General features: G+C 36.2%; 1 protein-coding gene across 1 annotated transcript in view; it reads left to right on the top strand.

Moving 5' to 3' along the window:
* ATP2B1 (ATPase plasma membrane Ca2+ transporting 1) overlaps positions 1-18,262 on the top strand; it is a 118,629-nt gene that overhangs the window by 80,542 nt on the left and 19,825 nt on the right. The window contains exons 7-13 of the mRNA XM_037732924.1: positions 1,281-1,519; positions 4,176-4,418; positions 5,728-5,969; positions 8,952-9,189; positions 14,562-14,741; positions 15,422-15,509; positions 15,876-15,982. Of these exons, the coding sequence (XP_037588852.1) occupies positions 1,281-1,519; positions 4,176-4,418; positions 5,728-5,969; positions 8,952-9,189; positions 14,562-14,741; positions 15,422-15,509; positions 15,876-15,982 (1,337 nt within the window). The remainder of the gene's footprint in view (positions 1-1,280; positions 1,520-4,175; positions 4,419-5,727; positions 5,970-8,951; positions 9,190-14,561; positions 14,742-15,421; positions 15,510-15,875; positions 15,983-18,262) is intronic.

Raw genomic sequence — 18,262 nt, forward strand, 5'->3', positions numbered from 1 at the left:
TTTTTTGAGATGGAGTTTCACTCTGTCACCCAGGCTGGAGTGCAATGGCATAATCATAGCTTGTTGGAGCCTCGACATCCCAAGGCTCAGGTTATCCTCCTACCTACACCCCGAGTAGCTGGGACTACAGATGCCACCACACCTGGCTAATTTTTATAATTTTAGTAGAGTCAGGGTTTCACCATGTTGGCCAGACTGGTCTCCAACTCCTGGGGTCAAGTGATCCTCCTGCATCAGCTTCCCAAAGTGCTGGGATTACAGGCATGAGCCACCGTGCCTAGCTGCCTTATCTATTTATTTTATACAGGCATGAGCCACCGTGCCTAGCTGCCTTACCTATTTATTTTATTTTATTTTATTTTATTTTATTTTATTTTATTTTATTCTATTCTATTCTATTCTATTCTATTCTATTTCTGGTGGAGGAGGGGATTGAGTCTCACTCTGTCATCCAGGCTAATGTGCGGTGGCACAATCTCGGCTCACTGCAACCTCTGCCTCTTGGGTCCAAGTGATTCTCCTGCCTCAGCCTCCTGATAGCTGGGATTACAGTCACCCACCACCACACTCAGCTAATTTTTGTATTTTTAGGAGAGACGGGGTTTCACCGTGTTTGCCCAGCTGATCTCGAACGCCTGACCCTAGGTGATCCACCTGCCTTGGCCTCCCAAAGTGCTGGGATTACAGGCATGAGCCGCTGCATCCGGCTAGCTGCCTTATTTTTTAATACACATGTCGAAAGACCAGAGTATCCCACAGAATACATGGTTAACTCTTGGTTTTCTACGTTAATGAAGCACTAAGGATAAAGCAAAAAAATTGAAATAATTCATACTATATAATTTTATTATTTATTATAATGTTATTTTTTAAAACATGGGTTGAATTTTAATTCCAGGTCTCCCCATTGATCATATTTTTATCAGTTTCTCTTTAAGCATTAGGCAGCTTGCCTCCTGAACATGTAAAGCACCAGTTTATTCTAAGCTTTGGGTACTTCCTTGTCATTGCTTATTATTTTGCCTCAGTTTCAGTACAAGGCCAAAGATACAATTAAGTCGAAGAAAGAATCCTAAGTGTTTTTCTTCCAGTTCTCCTGGGGACAAAACCGTACTTGGAAGCAAAAATTAAATCTGACAATGTCAAGTTATAAGTTAGGTGCAAAAAAGAAGTAACAATTTCTCAGAGAAATTCAATACTATCAAGCCAGTTACAACTCTTTACAGTGGTTAATATATATCTGGCAATGGTCAGTGTCTGGAAATTTATATAATCACATTTTTCTTCTATTTCTATTCTGAAAGGTCTGTTGATGTCTGCCATCACAGTTATCATTCTAGTATTATATTTTGTCATTGACACCTTCTGGGTTCAGAAAAGACCATGGCTTGCTGAGTGTACACCAATTTATATACAGTACTTTGTGAAGTTCTTCATTATTGGAGTTACGGTTTTAGTGGTCGCGGTGCCAGAAGGTCTTCCACTTGCAGTTACTATCTCACTGGCTTATTCAGTCAAAGTAAGTAGAAAATAGTTAAGTAGATGTATTATGTTTAAAACGTTAGCTGGTATAGAAAATGCCCATCTAGTTACTCCTTTTTTGCTTTTGAAAGTGAGGACGTTCATAAATGTACACTATTTTCTTTAGAAATACTGTCATTGATGCCCTGTACCTCCCACAAGTTGAATATCTCTGTAAGAGACCTGTGCATTCCACGTAGGGCAATCTTGACACAATCTAAGCACAACTATGCTGAGCAAAGTTCTAGCCTGATTTTCGCTATGTGGTAGTTAAGTTGTCAAGTCACATCACCTCCTCTTTCCCATCTGTAAAATTAAGGTGAGCATGTTAGGCTCATGTTTCTAAAAATAAAAAAAAAATTAAATTATGATTTCCATGTGTAAAAACTTGCAGTTATTTCTCATGACAAAGTAAAATCCAAACTCTTTACCATGGGCTGCAGGGCCCTGCCAGTCTGGCCTTTACTTATGTCTAAGTGCTCATTCCCTGCTCCTCTGGCCCAACCTCACCAGCCTGCCTGATGATTTTCAGGCATCCCAACTGTGTTCTTACTTTGGGAGGAACTGCTTGTTCCTTCCTTTGAGTAACCTCTCTTTCTTTATTCAAGTCTCTTCAAGTGTCACCTTCCTCTGACCACTTGATTTACAGTAGCTCAGTCCTTCTTGTTTTCCAAGTAGAATGCTAAAAAATGAGCTTTAATGGCTTTGCTTACTGCTGTTTACCTTAAAGTAGTAATCCTTTTGAAGATTATTAATTTATTTTTATCAATTTTCTATCTTATGGAAAAGGTAGATTGGATTTTTTTTAAAAAAAGATGTAGCTTGGACAATTTTGGACTTTTTTTTCAAAATGATCTTGCAGGTAAAAAATTATAACCAAATGAAGAATGCTGCTTTTGTAAATTTTCAAATGTTAATTACTAGTTCTCCTTAAGTAACACTGCTGACAGTGAGCAATATAAATCAACTAGTTATAGTTTCAACCTTTGCACTCTTTATTATTAGACCTGTCTTGATAAGAATATTTTTTGCTTACTGTTTATTTTCTTTTCAGGCATTTAACAAGTTGGGTTTCAAAAATAAATTGGTAAATGTGATAAGATATAGTCATCTATTTGTCTTTTTTGATATTTTAAAGTAATTTGAAATATTTGTGGTAAAAATATTTTAGACACATTGAACAGTCATTTTATCAAACTCTGCTTCATTTTGAGTAGTCATTAATGATACTAATATTTCAATTGATTAGAAAGATACTGGCAAGATTGATTTGTATTTCTCTAACAGAAAATAAGAACAAGTTAACTACTGTTTTTTAAGCCTAATTTACTAGATGTTTATCTAGCTCTAACGTTACGAATTACTGTTCTTTTCACGGAGGTATATAGTCTATGGATTCTTTGTTAGTGTTTCACAAAACCGAACATGGTTTCTTTACTGCAGAACTTCATTCTTCTAATCTTTAATAAGTAAATCACAAGTAATTTAGGAAGAAACAACCGTTTTTCATGTATTTATTTTTTCAAGGAGCCAGGTTTTTTTTTGCAGCATCTTGCATATTAGTCATCACAGAAAACACTTTGTAAAATAACTCTATATAGGCCTAGCACGGTGGCTCCTGCCTATAATTCTGGCACTTTGAGAGGCCTAGGCGGTCAGATCATGAGGTCAGGAGTTGGAGACCAGCCTGGCCAATATGGTGAAACCCTGTCTCTACTAAAAAGGCAAAAATCAAACAGGCATGGTGGCGCGTACCTGTATTTCCAGCTACTTGGGAGGCTGAGGCAGAACCTGGGAGGTCCAGGTTGCAGTGAGCCAAGATTGTGCCACTGCACTCCACCCTGGGTGACAGAGCAAGACTCCATCTCAAAAAATAACTCCATATAGTTTTTAGCACATTTCACGTATATACTGAGAATTAATCATAAAGTGTTTTAACTTAAATGCCCTATGGGACTACTGTGAAAACTCCTGGTGTTTTAGAAATGATCTTTTCTAGTGTAGATGAGAGAAGGAAGTGAGACACAGTTTGATCCTAAGGATGAAAATACCAAGTCTGTCAGCATATAGAATAGATAAAAAATGACTCGTTTTAGTTTTGATATGTTGACTTTATCAGTTAATAATTGAAAAAATCAAGCAACTACATACTCATGAGCTCTTTATTTTATCTGATAAAAGCTATTTTTTCCTTGGCACTGATGTAAGAATCTTTTGTTTTCTACTTCATAAGGAGACTTAATCCTTTAATATACTCTTATACTACTATAAGTACTGCTGTACTTAACAGTACAGATTGTCATTGCTCTTGTAATGTGAGGCCATTTTGCAAAAATCGTTGGAGACATATATTCAGTGTTGTTTGCGTATGGATGCAGGTACCTGAATTGATTTACTAGGTTATGTTATGCAGCAATAAAATGATTAAAACCCCAGAAAGCTTTGATACTGTGTTTAACTTATTTTAATAGGTCAAATATGCTAAAAAAAATTTTTTTAGTATTACGTCAGTACTCTACACATTGTATTTATATAAAGCTGGGAGTTTCAGTTCTAATTTTAAAACAATTTATAATCATGTTAATGTAATGAGGTGATTGGTTTTATATGGAGCTTAACTAGTTTTTTTTTTCATTTTGTTTTTGTCACTGTAGAAAATGATGAAAGATAATAACTTAGTAAGGCATCTGGATGCTTGTGAAACTATGGGAAATGCTACAGCCATTTGTTCAGATAAAACAGGAACTTTGACAATGAACAGAATGACAGTTGTTCAAGCTTACATAAATGAAAAACATTATAAGAAGGTTCCTGAACCAGAAGCTATTCCACCAAATATTTTGTCCTATCTTGTAACAGGAATTTCTGTGAATTGTGCTTATACATCAAAAATATTGGTAAGGTTTTTTAAATAATTTATATATGTGAAAATTAATTTTTAAATCTGTAATGATTAGACTGTAAGTCTTCAGAACCACTGTTACTGTATATAAACTGAATTGTGTTGTGTTTAAAAGGTATATATTTATGTAACAGTTTTTAAATTTGTTATGAGTAATGTCTGCTGATCAACATAAACATTGTTTACTTAGTTTTTCTCCTATATTTTGAATTCCTGTGTTCAGAAACTCTCTGCTCTTATAACTAGAGCATGTATTTAATTTTAAATTCTTGTTAAGTTCATTTTTGAGAAAGATCAAGCTGTTTTACTGTAGGAGGTCAGCTCTCAACTTGAGAGAATATTTTGAAGCCAGAGTTCAACTTAAAATAACATGTTTTATATATGCTTGCTATGTGCTCTGGTTTTTCAGTAGTTCCTACCTATATGGTGGTCCTTAGGCTTTTTTAGAATTAATGCAGTAAAGTAATTCTAGAATTGTGCCACCATATAATAGAATATTTTCAACTTCACAAGCTTTTTAAAAATCTTATTTATAACAGAAAGTGTTATGTTTGACTTAATATTTTCTAGTGGTTTATGGATGAAAATCATTAACAAAAATCATATTGCAAGCTGTTCATTAGTGAAAACATACATGAATTGGATGATTGCATTGGAAAGTTATGGGATACTGGTTCTAGATATACCTTTGTCTTTTAGTAGCTGAAAATCTGAGCTCCCTTCTTTTAATTAGTGAGTAAAGATGATCACATCTGTCCTTGATACCATTGTGATGATTATATAAGGTGGTGTTTCTGAAGGCACTGTGAAGGAAATACAGCTTTCCACTACATTTAAGAGAACAGTATTTTAATGCATGTACTTTTAAGCCGTAAAAATTGGTAAAGTAGATTTAATTTTGAATGATTTAGTATAAAAGTTCAGTGAAAACAGGAAAAGGGAGTTAAAATTAAGTTCCACTCTGTCTCAGGAACCAACTACAAACTTTATACATCTCATACATCATTTAATTTTGGGGTCATAAGTGCTTCTGTTTTACAGGTGCTGAAGCCAAGGACCACAGCAGTTGGGTAATTGTCAACTTTCACGTAGCTAGTAACTAGCAGGACTGAGATGAGAATCCATGTCATTCTCACCCCAGGCTCCTTTCTACCTTACTTTTCTATGTCGTTCTTTAAAATGCTGATATTAGACAATTGCTTGTAATTTTATTTTAGAATGTTGCATTCTGTTTTACATTATAAATTTTAAATGTTCATAGAGAAACGTGATGATACTAGCTACTAAACCTTTTTCTCTTGTAGCCACCAGAGAAAGAGGGTGGATTACCTCGTCATGTTGGTAATAAAACTGAATGTGCCTTGTTGGGACTTCTTTTGGATTTAAAACGGGATTATCAGGATGTTAGAAATGAAATACCAGAAGAAGCACTGTACAAAGTCTACACTTTCAATTCTGTTAGGAAGTCCATGAGTACTGTCCTGAAAAATTCAGATGGAAGTTACCGAATATTCAGCAAGGGTGCATCTGAGATAATTCTGAAAAAGTAAGAGTAAAATGCTTAGATGAATAAATTGCTAACTGTAGTTGCTTTATGGAATACCTCCTGTGTTGTTGTTGTTGTTATCTTCTTTTTGTGAACATCAGGCATTTGATAGGACCTCAGAGCTTGTTAGCATATTTTATGGTATCCAGATTATTTGCCACTGATATTCTGCCATTTTCACACTCTAGCTTCTCTTATTTCTTAGTATTTTGCTATAGGGTAAATAAGCCCATTGCATTCAATCTGGTATGTTTAATGAAGTATACTTTAATATTTATTTTTAGAAATTGATTTCCTTGTTATTTAATACATAGAATCTTGAAAACCCTCCTGGGAAGAAACTCAAGTTTGTATCTTTCTTTTCTTTTTTTTTTTTTTTTTTTTAAGATGGAGTTTTACTGTGTCGCCCAGGCCAGAGTGCAGTGGTGCGATGTCAGCTGACTGCAACCTACACCCCCAGGTTCAAGGGATTCTCCTGCCTCAGCCTCCCAGGTAGCTGGGATTACAGGCACCTGCCACCACACCTGGCTAATTTTTGTATTTTTAGTAGAGTCAGGGTTTCACCATGTTGGCCAGGCTGATCTTGAACTCCTGACCTCAACTAATCTACCCATGTTGGCCTCCCAAATTGCTGGGATTACAAGTGTGAGTCACCACACCTGGCCTCAAGTTTAGATCTTCAGTGCTGCATTGTGATTACTAGACTCTAAATGTGATAAGAGAAGTATGGAGTAATTTTTAGACTAGCAAGGAACAAAAGCTAGATCTTTATAACAAAGTGAGATTTATCATATTTATGCTACTGCAGTGTCATATTTAAATTATCTCCTGTCATTTTGAATGCTAATTTTTCTTACTGTCCTTTTACAGACCATTAGCTTTAATTTTGCTGTTACATGTTCACATATAGTTCCCCTGATGTTTATTTGTTATTAAAGGTGGTGAAATTATTTTGGTTTCTTTAATTCCAGTAAAGAAGTAGAGAAATGGTTTAAAAAAAAAAAAAAAATATATATATATATACACACACACACACACACACACACACACACACACACACACGCACACACAGGCTAAGTACAATTTGAAAAAATTGGAACTCATTTGAATAATATTTAACATATTGAAGTAAATATTTAAAATATTTATACTTTTAATTTGCTTACATGTGGATTATTAGCTGGTATTATCTTAACACTTTAAAATTAGTTTAAGAGATAAATATATAAACAAATAACTGTGAAAGCAGCATATAGTAAATCAGTACAAAGTTTTTGGATGAGAGAGCACACCATAGGGATGTGGCATTTAAGATAGGTTTTGGTATGAAATGAGAACTTTGAGGTGAGGGAAGCCACAGCAGAGGAAAGGAGATGGGGTTGTGCAGGTCGTATTGGGGAGAGGAATATCTGGTTGTATAGTTTAGTTGAGTAGTGGTGGGCTTTTGTGGCACACAGGCCATATAGTGCTTTCTTCTTGCCACAATACACTCAGTTATCTGATTTCATTGTAAAAGGTTAGAAATCTGTTTCATCCCTGGCTTGATGCTTGGTAGATAAATGGGATAGGAGAGATTTTTTAATCAAAACTGATCAAGCATTGACTCTTCCTCTGCAGCTAACTAGCTTTGGGTTATGGGGCAGATTCTTCCCTCACTTCCATTGTCCTCCACTGAAAAAAGGGTGCTAACCACCAACTCTGTGGCACTTAAATGAAATAATGCATACCACATGTCTAGCATGAAGCCTAATAGATAGTAAACATACAGCAAGTGTTCCCACAGTAATATTTGCATTTTGTTATAAATGTTGGGCTGAGCAGTTAAAATTCAAGTAAGCCAGATAACACAAATGAAGTATTTTTTTCTTCAGGTGATAGAATCATCAAAGCTGTGATTAAGGATAATTCTTGCATCAGGGAACAAGGTGGGGGGAAAAAACAAAAAATCAACTAGAGACGGATACCAGTTTAAAGGCTATTACTATTACAGAAGCTGTAGCTTTGTAGCTTGAAGTAAGAACCAAAAGAAAATAGTAGCAGGAGGAATAAAAAGGAGTGAACACATTGAGGAGACTGCTCAGAGGAGAAATGTGTAGGACTTAGGAGCTAATAGTAGAAAGATGATCAGGAAAAATAAGTATTAAGGTGAAATTTTAGACTTATATCAAAACGATTAGGGTAGTGTTGATGCCCATTACATGGGTAGTAAAGAGGCATCTTCCAGTCTTTCATCCATTAAGGTTTAGGTACTGATAAAATGTCTGGGTGGAATTTGTCAGCAATGATAGGAAGCTTCAAAAAACAAAACAGCAGATGTAGATATTGGAATTATCTCCCTAGAAGCAGGAAGAGATGGCATCATCAAGGGAGAGGAGTATAGAGAGTCATTATGAAAAACAAACTTTAAATAGGTATATAGTATGATTTTTATTCATTACATAATGAAAAAGGTAATGTCACTGAAAATAAGAACTATTTTGGCATTAACTCTCATTCTGATAGAATGCTTATTTTAACAATAAGGTTTTTTTCTTCCATGATAATGAAACAACATCTCAGGTAAGGGGTTGACTACACTTGGCTTTCTACTTAAAAAAAAAAAAAAAAGTTTGTGATTTTCGTGTTATTTAAAACTAATGTCTGATTCTGTACCAAAATGGTGAGGTATATAGTTTATTCTCCTTTGCCACCCGGGGATTCTTTGTGAAAATTTGAAAGCACTGCATTTCCAAAAGGGAAGGTTTAGAGAAGTTCTAGAGTAACTGATAAATGGAGAACTATCAAATGAGAACCATACATATTGGAACTGTTTTGTAAAGGGGAGGGTGAAACATGCATTTAAGTCTCTAGAAGTGCATTACATGTAATTCTCTGAATTCCAGATATCAGATCCCATGATTTCTAGGCCTGCCAGTTCACTTAAATGGCATTAACCATTATTTTTGTTAATTATTGATGTTTGGATTCAACATTTCCTTTTAGGTGTTTCAAAATCTTGAGTGCTAATGGTGAGGCAAAAGTGTTCAGACCAAGGGACCGTGATGATATTGTAAAAACTGTGATTGAACCGATGGCATCAGAAGGCTTGAGAACCATATGTCTTGCATTCAGAGATTTTCCAGCAGGAGAACCAGAACCAGAGTGGGATAATGAAAATGATATTGTCACCGGCCTTACATGCATTGCTGTTGTGGGGATTGAAGATCCTGTGAGACCTGAGGTGGTGAAACATTCTGTGTTCTGCATGTGCAGAATCTCATAACTATAGAGGACCTAGGCCTTAACTGTAACCAGTTTTCTAGTACAATTATTGGTGTTTGTAATTTTTTTTTTTCTGTGTGAACCCAGGATAAGTGAAATAGTAGTACCTACAGTGCATATACTACTGTATACCTTTTATGGTTTTTAAAGACAGCCTCTCTTTGGGATCCTATGTGTTTATAGCACTATAACCTAGCATAGTGCCTTGAACTGGGTAGATTTTTCAATTGTTATATATCTTAATAGGTGCCATTAAGTTACTTGTTTTCACAGTCTCTAGACTACCATTATCTAGTAGAGTTTTCTGTGGTGATAGAAATGTTCTGTATATTGTTCAGTATAGTAGCCACTAGTCATGTGTGACTACTGACTTCTAGTTTTCAGTGGCTAGTGCAACTAAAAGACAGAATTTTGTTTATTTAATTTAATTCAAATTAAAATGTCTTGCTAGTAGTTGTCATATTGGATGGCGTGCAGCTCTAGACTGATTTCCTTCTTTAAATTATTTTTTTGCTATTTGGTTTTGCACTTTTTTAAAGTTTGTTGAACAACTGCGTGCCAGGCACTATCCTAAGGTACTAGAAACATAAAGAGTTTTGAGATCTGGTCCCTGGCCTCAAAGAAGTTACTATCTTATGTGGGATGAACCAAACACATGCTAATTGCAACCCAGAATATTAGTACCTTGCTGGGTATAGACAGAGGATGTTATATGAGCAGAGAGCTTGAGTTCCCAACCTAGTCTAATGTAATAGCATTTTTTTAAACTGAGTTCTCACTGTGTGCCATATACTTAAGCCATGTGCTTTACCTGTAATTTTTTAATGTCTGCCTTTATGAGGTATTCATACTGTTATTCTTAATTGGCAGATTTTTAAAGATTGAGAATGTATAGTGCTTTATACAATAGACCTAGTATGTTAAAATACCAGCTTTGTCTAAAACACGTGCTTAAAAGACTATATGCTGTATTAACCACCGGAGGGGTCATGTAAGACTTCCAAGAGGTTAATTACCTTATCTCATTCTTAAAGAAGGAAGTATTAGCTAGACCAAGAAAGAGAGTGAGCAGGTAAGTATATTTTGAGCAAAGAAGCAACATAAACTAAAGCACTAACAGAAAACCACTTTTGTACAGTGACTTTATCAGCTAATGGATTCAAAACCTAATGTGTAGCACTCTTCTAGGAATTGGAAATACTACAGTGACCAGAACAGGCTTGAGATTTATATTCTAAAGGAAGAAGTCAGCTAAGTAGGTAGAATGATAAGATACATGGACACTGTGTCAAGTGAAAATGAATTCTGGGAGGATAAGACTTGGGCCCTGTTCTCATAGGCCTTATATTCTGCCTGGTGTATTGGGGGGATGATATTCAATAAGACAGTTACAAGTGCAAAAGGTTACATAAGATATGCATAGTATGGTGAAATAAAGTAATGGAGGGAGACTGCATTAAGAATTCCTGAGGTTGTGGCATTTGAAATGCAAACTGATGGTTCACAGTGGGCCTGCCATGTAAATAGCTGCAAGCACAGCATTTCAAGCAAAACGAGAAATGCAGAGTGAAAGTGAGAAAAGTATTTACCTATTTCAAAGGTGGAAAAGAGGCCAGTGTGGCTATAAGTGTAAAGAAGAAAGGGGAGACATGATCTCTGGCCTTACTGGGCTGTGAAGGCTCTGAATTTTATTCTGAGATTCAGGCTGGGAAGTGACATGATTTATGTTGTTAAAATACTATTTTGGGTACTGTGTAAGACAGGGATTAGAGATAAGGAAGAGTAGAAGCAGGGAAGCTAATGAGATTATTGAGTGATCCCAGGCAAGAGATGATCATGGGTTGGCCTGCAGTTGTGGCATAGAAGATGGAAAGAATGGGATGATTTGAAAGTAAGTGGAGATAGAACCAACAGGAAATAATACGTTGGGTTTGGATATGCTGTTTTTGACATTGTTGAGGTGTCTGAGACATACAGATGTATGACAAGCATTTGTACCTCAGAGCCTGGAAGTGAACTAGTCAGAAGAAATCACTGATGAAACTAATGATCTTTTAGAGAAAGTGTGTAGCTAGGAAAGAAGGCTTTTAAGATGAAGATGTTGCTACAATTAGAAGTCTTATAAAGGAGATGGAATCAGTCTCTAACTCATAAAACTTGGTGGCTTATAGAGAGTTACCAATGTAATACGAGAATCAGAAGGAGCAGCCTGTTGAGAGATCAAGATAAATTTGGTTTGGGGTTTTGTAATTTCAAATGCTTAAAAAATAGCCAGGTGGATAATGTTTGTCATTTGGTCATAGGAGAATCATTCAAAGGTGTTTTTTTGTTTTGTTTTGTCTTGGTTTTTTTTGTTGTTGTTGTTTTGTTTTTTAAGGAAGCAGTCTTTCTGTGTTGCCCAGGCTGTAGTGCAGTGGCTTTTCACAGGCAGGAGATCATGGTACATTGCAACCTCAAACTCCTGGCCTCAAGTGTCCTCCCACCTCAGCCTCCTGAATAGCTAGAATTACAGGCAGTGCACCACTGTGCCTGGCTTTTCAAAGCTTTATACATTGACTTATGGTTTAAACTTTAACATTAAATCGGAATATCTGCAACTTTCATTCTTTGGAAGACAAAGCAGTCTATTATCATGCTCTTGGCATTGCAGTTGATGGAGAGTTTTATCTTTTTTTAAGCATGTAAATGGCACTTGTTTTTCAGTATCACAAAATGAGATGAGTATTTATATACTAAATTAAGACGATGTAATATAAAACAGCTTTCTCTGAGTTTCTCTATTTTGTACAATGCGGTTCTTGTGGAGGGATTCTTATATAATTAGATGTCTAGAACAAATCCAGTTTTTGTTGCATATGTATAAGTACTTGGCTTTGCTTTAGTTTCTTACATGTAAAAGAGATAGTTTGTGAATTTTAAGCTGGAAGTATCTGATGATTAGGCAGTTAATAATGTTAGTGTGCCTTTCTTATGTATTATTTGCCACATAGTTTTCACCTGAGACCAGTTTCTCCCTTTTTTCATTGTATCCAGATGATCCTGGGATACTACCTAATCAAGGACTGCTTAGATATAAAAATTTAGATTGTATCTCAAATGAGATAACAGGAGGTATATACATTTATAAAACACAAGTATTTTTAGTGTCAAATACTGATTTTTTGAAAAAATAATACAAGCAAATTCTATCCTTTTGCTCATCACTCTGGCATTAGGACCTAAGCACAGTGCTTGGCATTCAGTAAATATTAGTTTGAGTAAGTGCATGTGATGTCTGTCTCCAATGATTTGAATAACTAAGAGTTGACTGGGTGGAGGGAAATAACTTTTATAATGTAAATCTTAAAACTTATAAATATGTATGTAAGTTGCAATTAATTACATACATGTTTTAAAACACGGTACCCTGGGCCAAGCATGTTGGCTCACACCTGTAATCCCAGCACTTTGGGAGGCCAAGGCAGACAGATCACCTGAGCTCAAGAGTTTAAGACCAGCCTGGGCAACATGGTGAAGCCCAGTCTCTACCAAAAATACAAAAAATTAGCTGGACGTGGTTGTGTGTACCTGTGGTCCCAGCTACTCAGGAGGCTCAGGTGGGAGGATCACTTGAGCCTGGGAAGTGGAGGTTGCAGTGAATCAAGATTCCACCACTGCACTTTATTTTGGGTGACAGAGTAAGACCCATCTTAAAAAAAAAAAAGTTACCTTGCCTGGAATGTGCACCCCTTAGAAAATGTCCCCTCGCTTTTATCCCAAAGATAATTAATTCAGCAGTTCAATAAATACTAAGCTCCAGTTACATGCCTGGCGCTTATTTGTTAAATAAACAAAAGGCATACTGGGTATTAGTGATGCAAAGATAAGGTAAAAGTCCTACCTTCAAGAAGCTCATTGAGGATTCAGGTAAACAATAATTATAGTATGACTTAATGACCTGTAATAGAGGTATGTATAAGATGAAGGTGTACTTTTGTCTAGGTAGGCCACGAAAGCGCCAGATAAGTTAGATTTACACCTGATTTAGGATAGACTTCACAAATAGGTAGGCTGCAGTCCAAAGTTAGCCTTCAGTCAAGTTATCTTGTGGAGGTGGGGGGGTCAGAAACATTAAGTATGAGGAAATTACACACAAATCTGGGTTTCTTCTTTCGTTTCCAATTACAGATTCTGTTAACATTGGGCTCTCATTGCATCATGGCAGAAATACGCTAGAGCTAAAGAGCTCTTTCATTAAACATTTGTCTCAGGGGTTTGTCATTTTCAGCATATTTTCTTCATGTGTATTACCTGCATGATCCTGTAGGCGTTTGAATTTGCAACCTCTGCTCCAGTAGGCTCAGTGTGGATTTTCTAGTTATAGAAAATTGAGAAAAGATTTTCTAGGTAAAAGGAGCTATAGTGGCAGAGGCACAAACAGTGATTCTTTTATACTGAGAACTTTGTGTTTTGTGTATAACTGCTGAGGAATCATCATATATTTTAAGAAAGTATGTTTCTTTTAGAAAAAGCTCTGCCATCAAGTATATCAGATGTTTTAAAGGAGGAACAAACTTAAAGACAGGGTACCAGTTAAAAAGCCATTGCAGTAAGTTGGGCAACAAGCAGTAGAGACATGATGCAGGGCAAGTTTGAGGTAGGATCCATGGGATTTACTAGCTTCTAAGGATGTAGGTTAAGGGAGATGAAAGAGGAGGTTCAGGTGACTGTACGTTTCTGCTAGATGGGAAAAGGAAACATTTCGCTTTTTGGGTGGAAATAGGTAAAGGAAACATGATACCCACTTTTCAGGTGGAATTATTAACCCTCTTACAGTGAGATAGGGGCAGGATGCAGATTTGAGAGTCATTTAGAATATGATGGAATTAGATGGAAATTTAAAGTATGAGAGTAGGTAAAGTAACCCTTAAAAGATATGGATTGTGAGCCACTCTTAACCCTAAACAAAAGAATACCAACATTTTACTCTGGTGTCATCTGGGTGGTAAAACCAGAAAGTTAGAAAGCCAACCAGAAAAGAATTGCCTAATGGTTGTTAGGGGGAAAGGGTGCTTTAAAAAGCCTTCTGTAAATAAATACTGCAAGCAAATTAGTAGATAATAATTGAAAACGAAGCCTGAGCTAAGCCTGGCAGTGGAATTGGAAAGAGATTATTGAAAATAGTTCAGGAAGTACTGAGTATTGGAAATGAAATCAATCAGTATCATTAAGTCATTGTAGCATTGTCATCATTTGGGGGACTATAAAATAATACAGTGTGTGCAGTGAAATATTTTTTCCTCTAGAAATACCAATTTAATTTTGTAATATATTTTTTTCTATGTAAACCAGGTACCAGATGCAATTAAAAAGTGTCAGAGGGCTGGAATTACTGTGCGGATGGTCACTGGTGATAATATTAATACTGCTCGGGCCATTGCTACCAAATGTGGTATTTTACATCCTGGGGAAGATTTTCTGTGCCTAGAAGGTAAAGATTTTAACAGAAGAATACGAAATGAAAAAGGAGAGGTAAAGATTTATTTATTTATTTATTTTTAGTTGACAGGTTTTTAATATATTAGGAATTTAATTCAACAAATGCATATTGAATATGCACTATGTTAGGCCCCATGCATGAAATTAATAACCTTTAGGAAGCAAAATACTAGTCTAAGGGATAAAAGAGAAATAATAAAGAAATTGGTCCTAAAGGAAGTGAGCACGTCTTGCTGTATGAATGCTGTATGAAGGTGGAGGCAGTGACTCTAGGCCAATTTTAGAAGTTCAGTATGTGTAAGGGAGTAATGGGAGATGGATTGGAAGGGCTGATCCAGAGAATATTTTAGGGGACCCCAAACTCTCTGAGCAACTTAGGCTAAATTAAGGAAGTTCTATTTTCATAAGGCAGTAGGGAGATTTTTTTAATTTGGTCTTATGTATAAAACAGTGGCTTTTAAAGTTGAGTATGCATTAAAGTCACCTAGAGAGAAATTATTAAAACGTAGATTGCTGGGCCTGCCCCAGAGTACTTGCTAAGATAGATCTGGTTCCATGCCCAAGAATTCACATTTCTAACAAATTCCCAGGAGTTTCTGATAGTATTGTTCTGTGGACCATACTTGAATAGCTACTGATAAATATGCCAGATAGCTAATTCGGATTTAGGAAACTAGTTTTGGGCATATTTTAACTTTGATAAACATTTATAGATTGAGCAAGAGAGGATAGACAAGATTTGGCCAAAGCTTCGAGTACTTGCAAGATCATCTCCTACTGATAAGCATACACTGGTTAAAGGTAAGTAGATTTTTCAGTTATTTCACAATTTCTTAATACAGAAATGTGTTCTGCTTCCTAAACTAGTAATAGATAATGAATATTAGATTGAGTCATGGATAGCATCTGTTTTAATAAAATCTAAGTACATTTCCTTTGATATCTTAGGTAAATTGTGTTTATCTTAAGTGATTAAAACAGGATATTGCTCTGAATATACCCATAGTTTCTGAAGTAGGTTCTCCAACATCTAAGCAGCTTCCATTTCTCTGTTTGTTTATTTATTTTTAACCTTGAGTCTATAAAACCAACTAATCAGAATATTCTTCAGAATCATCTTATTAAAGACTAATATTTTTATAACACAAATATTTACTTGTATTTAAGGTATAATTGACAGCACTGTCTCAGACCAACGCCAGGTTGTAGCTGTAACTGGTGATGGTACAAATGATGGCCCAGCACTAAAGAAAGCAGATGTTGGATTTGCAATGGTAAGAATTTACTCATTCAGATATCCAAATGTAATTTCCTGGCTGGTTTGTTTGTTTGTTGACTGAATTACTATGGATTTTAAACACTGTCCCTCAAGATTAGTTTGAGGGATAATTAATAAGCCTAAATTAGTTTATAAGTCTGATTAGTTTATGTGTTAGCTTTATTTGATGCCATGAAATCTGACTAGATTATTTCTTTTGAACAATTTAATAATATTGTATGTTGACTTCGTAGTCTGTTAAATTTTTTAATGTCTGTCATCTTATCTGAACCTTTTAACAATCCTTTTAAGCAAGACACAGGCTTAGAACAGTTGTGTATTTAAAAATGTAATTGAGACTTCTCTGTTCGTCACTCCATTACTCTTCAGTTATTTAAAAAGTAATTGAGCTGGGCGCGGTGGCTCACACCTATAATCCCAGCACTTTGGGAGGCGAGGCAGGTGGATCATGAGGTCAAGAGATCAAGACCTTCCGGGTCAACATGGTGAAACCCCGTCTCTACTAAAATACAAAAATTAGCTGGGCATGGTGGCGCACTCCTGTAGTCCCAGCTACTCAGGAGGCTGAGGCAGGAGAATTGCTTGAACCCAGGAGGCGGAGGTTGCGGTGAGCCGAGATTGTGCCATTGCACTCCAGCCTGGGTAACGAGCAAAACTCCACCTCAAAAAAAAAGTGATTGAATATCATCATTTTATAGTCTTTTTTGATTAAAAAAGCCTACCTACTTGTTTCCCCTAAAGTCCTCAATTCAAGTATTTTATTTTCTTCTAGTTTTATTTTTGGAAAATACTGGTTCATAATCACAATTCTCAAATCCAGAACTATCAGGAAACTGAAATTCTTAACCTAAATTTTGCAGCAGACTCATTTGGTTGCAAAATTTGTTCTGAACTGATGTGAGGCTATTTGTCCTACTTAGTGTGAATATTCATAACCATTGTGGAGATTTGAATGTGATATTTATGGGGTGCTAAGCTCTTTGGGAAAATTGAGGTATAAGGTTATATGTATCATTATCTTTCCAAACTGTTAGAGACTGAATTCTGAATCATAATCTGGCCCTAAGTTTTTCAGATGAGAGATTGTTTTTGTGTACAAATGTTTATTGCATAATTTGTCACCCTGATATTTTGCCGCTAAAATAGAAATTTAGAAGATCCACCATGGTGGCAGCCTTTCAACAGGAGTGAAAGAGATAGGGAAAGGAAATTATAGGTAAATTTCCCTCAATTAAAAGTAATGAATCCAAAGACCCCCACCCTACCCCATCCAAATTTAAATGGTTGGCAGCTGCATTGGTAGGCGCTTCTGAAGTCCCGTAAAGCATAGCTGAAGAGGTATATTGAGTAATTAAGTGCTCTTCCTTTTGCTCTAGGGAAACAGGCTCATTCTCTTTAGGAACAGAGGATCACTCACTGCTACTCTTGCAGGATTCTTATTGCTATTTACAGTCTTGACAGCTGACCAGAAAAAGTTATGTAAAATGCATTTTAAAATTAAAAAAAGCATTCTTCCCAAAACTTGAATTAAGACAGATAAAATGGGCTTTAAATAAATGCAAGTAAATATAATAATGCAAACAAAAACAGTACAATGGCTGGTTGGTTTGTGTGTGTTTTTTTTTTTTTCAAGCTCTTGACGGTTTTAGGCTCAATTGTACAAATTTGTTTTTGAATGATAACATCACAAAAACAGTCTGGCCATGGTGGCTCATGCTGTAATACCAGCACTTTGGGAGGCTGAGGTGGATGGGTCACATGAGGTCAGGAGTTCAAGAACGGCCTGGCCAACATGGCAAAACCCCCATCTCTACTAAAAAAAAAAGAAGATACAAAAATTAGCTGGGTGTGGTGGCGCACACACCTGTAATCCCAGCCACTCGGGAGGCTGAGGCATGAGAATCACTTGAACCCAGGAGGCACAGGCTACAGTGAGCCAAGATAGCACCACTGCACTCCAGCCTAGGTGACAGAGCGAGACTCTGTCTCAAATAAATAAATAAATAAATAACATTAGTTCAAAAACATAGAGAAACTGTAAGTGCTTAGTGCCTTGGACTTGTAACTACTCTTATTTAAGCTTGAATTTAGTTTTGTATTTGTTCAGATAAAACTTAAAGACAGGGCCGGGCGCGGTGGCTCAAGCCTGTAATCCCAGCACTTTGGGAGGCCGAGGCGGGTGGATCACGAGGTCAAGAGATCGAGACCATCCTGGTCAGCATGGTGAAACCCCGTCTCTACTAAAAATACAAAAAATTAGCTGGGCATGGTGGCG

This window comes from Cebus imitator, unplaced genomic scaffold, assembly GCF_001604975.1.
Source record: "Cebus imitator isolate Cc_AM_T3 unplaced genomic scaffold, Cebus_imitator-1.0 Scaffold479, whole genome shotgun sequence".
Classification (NCBI taxonomy): domain Eukaryota; kingdom Metazoa; phylum Chordata; class Mammalia; order Primates; family Cebidae; genus Cebus; species Cebus imitator.